Source organism: Osmerus eperlanus, chromosome 15 (genome assembly GCF_963692335.1).
Source record: "Osmerus eperlanus chromosome 15, fOsmEpe2.1, whole genome shotgun sequence".
NCBI classification, from domain to species: Eukaryota; Metazoa; Chordata; class Actinopteri; order Osmeriformes; family Osmeridae; genus Osmerus; species Osmerus eperlanus.
Window position 1 is genome coordinate 4,983,058 of NC_085032.1, and position 4,655 is coordinate 4,987,712.

The 4,655-nt window shown below is 44.3% G+C and overlaps 1 protein-coding gene across 1 annotated transcript; it reads right to left on the bottom strand.

The window, feature by feature from the left end:
* Nucleotides 1–2,669: 2,669 nt before the first annotated feature.
* On the bottom strand, nucleotides 2,670–3,745 carry LOC134035332 (putative nuclease HARBI1). The gene is made up of 4 exons (XM_062480330.1): nucleotides 3,703–3,745; nucleotides 3,389–3,504; nucleotides 3,193–3,304; nucleotides 2,670–3,104 (listed from the first exon to the last, which is right to left on the bottom strand). The coding sequence occupies exons 1-4, from the start codon at nucleotides 3,743–3,745 to the stop codon at nucleotides 2,734–2,736; spliced, it is 642 nt and encodes a 213-aa protein (XP_062336314.1). The 3' UTR covers nucleotides 2,670–2,733.
* Nucleotides 3,746–4,655: the final 910 nt, after the last annotated feature.

The following is a 4,655-nucleotide window of genomic DNA, read 5'->3' on the forward strand; positions in this document are numbered from 1 at the left end:
TGTCTTATGTTTGTGTGTCGATGATGTTATGTTGATAACGTTGTTATGTTTAAATCTACGTCAAATAAACATTAACTCTGTACTTCACCCGACTTCAGCTTAAACGATTGATTCTCTCAAAAACTTCCACGACATGGGCCAATTGTCGGCAGTCCGGTGTAGGGAGTTGGCTGGGATGATACAGGGTTTCCCACAGCTGTTTGCGGATGCTCCATCTTGTACACACTTGATTCAACATGACATCGAGGTGGGGGATGCTGCGCCAATCCGGCAAAGGTTTTATCGCGACAAACGGGTGCAGTTGGATGCCGAGGTTCAATACATGCTTGACCACAACATAGCAGAGCCCTCTAGTTCCAGCTGGGCCTCTCCCTGTTTGTTGGTTACAAAGCCCGTTCACACCTTTCGCCCATGTACAGACTACCGTAAGGTTAACGCCATTACTAAGGCTGATTCCTACCCTCTGCCTCGCATGGAGGACTGTGTTGACCAGGGGGGTATTCCAGAAAGCAGGTTATGCAACATAACCGGGTAAGTTAACCCACCAGCTAATTCACAATGTTGCAGCAACTTACTGGCAATGTTGCTACAACGCTGGGTGTCAGCTGGGGAGTTAACTTACCTGGGTATGTCACATAACCTGCTTTCTGGAATACCCCCCCAGGTGGGCTCTGCAAGGTTTGTTAGTAAATTTGACCTCCTCAAAGGGCAGGTCCCTTTGACGGCTCGGGCACAGGACGTGGCTGCTTTTATCACTCCTTCAGGGTTGTACTCGTACACCGTTATGCCGTTTGGTCTGCGTAATGCCCCTGCAACCTTCCAGCGTCTGATGAACAGGGTCGTTTCCGGGCTGGTCGGTTGCGCGGTGTATTGGACGATGTTGTGATTTACAGTAACACCTGGGGGCTATTGCACAAAAGTAGAATAAAGATATCCAGGATAACTGAAAAAGCGCAGCTTGACTTAGTGTTATCCGCTCATCGCGGCTGAATCGGTTGCACGTTTGCCAAGCCAGGATGAGAAGGTGGCGCTATGTCAATCCAGGTGTACATAGTTGGGATAAGTGCACCTTCACGGATTTCTTAAATAGACCATGGTATCGATCACAAATTCACTGATGCAGAAATGGAGAAGACGAGTGCAGAATATTTTTCACCCGCTGAGCAGAAATTAATAATGGAGATGTATGAGGTGAAGCATATTATTTGCAAAAAGGGGAATACGGCAGCCGTTATTAAACAGCGAGAACAAGCCTGGCAGACAATCGCTGACCGACTGAATGCGTAAGTAGCCTATTTAAAAATATGTACTTACAAGGAAAGTTGTACACTCTGTTTTAATTGCTTTTAATATGCTTGTTTTATGTGTTGGTTTTATTGCTGTAGGCCGATCTGTGTTTATGTGCTGGTTTTACTGTAACGTCTCTTTGAGTAGCCTACCATGCAAAGCACTCTATAAATAAAATGTATTATTATTAAGCCTACTTTCCCTCAAAAGTGAGCAGGGAATTAAGGTCCCTAAAGACTAGGCCTAATTTCAAACCCTTACACCATGCGAGAATATGTTTCACAACCATATGCACAATAAGACACAAGACAATATAGACACTCTATAAGATGTGTCTAATTCTAAATATCTTTCTACAATTAATGTTCATACAGAACAAACATGACTGGACAGAAAAGATTGTGGCAACAAGTCAAAATTAAATATAAAAACATTTTGCAGTCTGGTAAGTGCCTTAACAGTTTGCAAATGGTATGTAGAAATTACTTGCACTATGCCTGCTCACATATTTTATCTAAACTGATTTTAGCATTTAAGAAGAAGGCTCATTTGTCTGGCACTGGGGGAGGGCCACCAGCTCCAGGCTTCACCCCAGCTGAGGAATTGGCCCTGGATTTAAATCAGGGAAGGCCAGTGATGGAAGGGATTGAGGGTGGGACAGCTACAGACTGTGTTCCACCTGCAGAAACTGCCCTCCTTATCCATGGTACATTTTCCAGTACTGCATATCAAACACAATTACCCATTTATACGGGCATATGTGGACTGTCTGACCTTGTTTTGCCTTGCAGTGTCCAGGGACACAGTTACACTCCTGCCACCAGGCGAAGATCCAGTGAGTATTATTCGTTAAAAGCACAAGGCTTGGCACATCCTGTCAATAAAAAGTATATTCAATATGGCAGGGGGAAGGAACTTCTGCCATATGGGATGACGAGGAGACTGTGTCACTGGATTCCAGAAGGCCTGAGGTATCATGTAAATCGTATGGAAATGCATATTTAGCCCCTAATGGATGAGAAGTCAGTTATATAGCACTCATAATATATATTTGTAACAGGATCCAGACGCAGTACAGCTTGACAGCCAGCCTGGCAACATAGTACGTATGGGCTAAAGGAAATCTAAATCATGCACAATTCCTGCTGTGCTAATCAATGAATGGTTTACAGACTTCACAAACTGTCAGATGTCTGTACACGCAGCATCTAAAAAAGCAAATCGAGCTGGCAGATGCAAAGATTGCTGTAAATAAGAGGCGTCTCCAGGATCTGGACCTTGATGTACAAATCAAGAACAAAAAACTGAGGAAACTGGATCTGGAGATAAAGAAACTAGAAAAAGAAGTAAATGACTTCAATCCACACTTTTGCGTATCGGTAAAACAATGTATTTATTTTGTCTCTCTCCCCAGCTTGCCTGAGAAGGACAAGAAAATAAAGTTTTTTATGTAAAATAATTAATATATTGGTCTCTGACTAGCCTGCCATTTATGTTATCTGGGAAGATTGCTGCATTGTCCCACTCAATCTCCGGTGCCAGTGCAGGACCCCTTTCTCTCCTCAGACAGGCAACATTATGTAGGACAGTGCAAGCTACAGTGATGTCACATGCCCTGTCTGGGGTGACCCTCAGGTGGTGGAGACACTGAAAACGTGACTTTAGAAGGCCAAATGCCATTTCAATTCGGCCCCTTGTTCTTGCATGGGCAAGATTGTACCCTTGCTGTGCTGCTGTCTGAGGGTCTGCTAGTGGAGTGAGAAGGTATGTCTCACAGGCATAACCCTTGTCTCCCAGAAGAACACCAGAGAATTCACCTGAGAATACAAAATGTAATCATTACAACTACACATAAGTTAAACCTTTGAGGCAATTGTGTTTATCAGTGAAATGTGTGTGGCATACCTTGTGACAGTCGCTGGGAAATGGTACTGGACCTGAAAACTCGGGAGTCATGGACAGACCCAGGCCACTTTGCCTCCACATTGGTGATCATGCAGGAAGCATCACAGATCATCTGAAACGATGCAATGTTGCCTATTCATTACACATTTAATGCACAGAATATTTGGCTAGTTGACAGTAATTACATAATTTTTACCTGAACATTGATACTGTGGAAGGATTTTCGATTGACATAATCTCCCTCATGGGCCCCTGAGGGGCGTTTAATTCGGATGTGTGTGCAGTCCAGCGCACCAATGACATTAGGGAAACCTGTAACACAAAATAGTCTGAGTATTTGGTGACTGTTCTAACGTAACACTTTTTGTAATCTAATTCAAGTTACCTGCAATCTTGTGGATCAATCCTCCTTGATGTAACACATTCTTCTGTGGCCAGGGAAGGTAATGAAGATGTGTGCCAAGGACTTCAGTGCCAAACACACACTTCTGACCGTACGGCAAATGGTACCTTTATTCAAGGTTTCGGCATCTCCCACGGCATATAAAAACATGCCGCTTGCGAAAAAGCGCAGTGCCACACAGACCATCTGTGGGATGGTGAGAGCATGGCTTCGCCCTGTGCGGTGCTGAATTTTGGGACCCAGCAGTCTACACAAATAACGGATCCCATCTCCAGAAAACCTATACCTCTCATGCAGGTACTCGTCCGAAAAAGCCAAAGGGTCAGATCTGTCACGAAACACCCTCTCACGTCTGAAAGCACGTCTCAGTATCAGTGCTTCGTCGTCCAACACGTCATTAAGAAATGGGCATGCCATGGTGCAAGAAGAAACACAGGTGAATAGGACTTTATATATCGCCTTCATCACTGACTTTATTGAAATCACCGTTGCAACTTCGTCAACCATTTCTAAACATCTAAAAACTGCAATAGTAGGCTAGGGTTTAAAATCAACTTGTGACAGCAATAGTGACAAGTAATGCATGTTAATAAAAATTAATCCGAACACATTCAGAAGACAACGGAATAACTGTTAAAAACTTTATTTCGGATCAGAGCGGCAGTTGATTTAACACATGAGACTCCAGAATTAATCTTAGCCTGGCTGTTAGCCTGCAAAGAATAAATCTCCATGGTTACTTGGCTGGGTTTAATTCAACCTGCTTTTGTGCAACCAAGTCAAAGCTAAATTCATCCAGGATAACTTGAATATCCCGACTTAATCCCTTATCCTGGTTTCGTGCAATAGCCCCCTGGAATGAACATTTGCAGCGGATTCAGGCTCTGTTTCTACGCTTAGCCTGGGCGAGGCTTACAGTGAACCTGGCCAAGTGTGAGTTTGCCCAGGCCACCGTGACTTACTTGGGGAAGGTGGTTGGCCAGGGCCAGGTGCGTCCCATACGAGCTAAGGTACTGGCCATTGACCAGTTTCCTTCTCCGGCCACCAAGAAGGAGCTGGC

What these genes read in the sequence shown, in the direction of transcription:
- LOC134035332 (XM_062480330.1), bottom strand. Translation starts at nt 3,745, where the DNA reads ATGTTTTTATATGCCGTGGGAGATGCCGAAACCTTGAATAAAG. An exon ending in TGCCGAAACCTTGAATAAAG is followed by an intron (nt 3,505 to 3,702) that starts GTACCATTTGCC and finishes TTTGTGTTACAG; the next exon opens with GTTTCCCTAATGTCATTGGT. An exon ending in TCCACAGTATCAATGTTCAG is followed by an intron (nt 3,305 to 3,388) that starts GTAAAAATTATG and finishes GCATCGTTTCAG; the next exon opens with ATGATCTGTGATGCTTCCTG.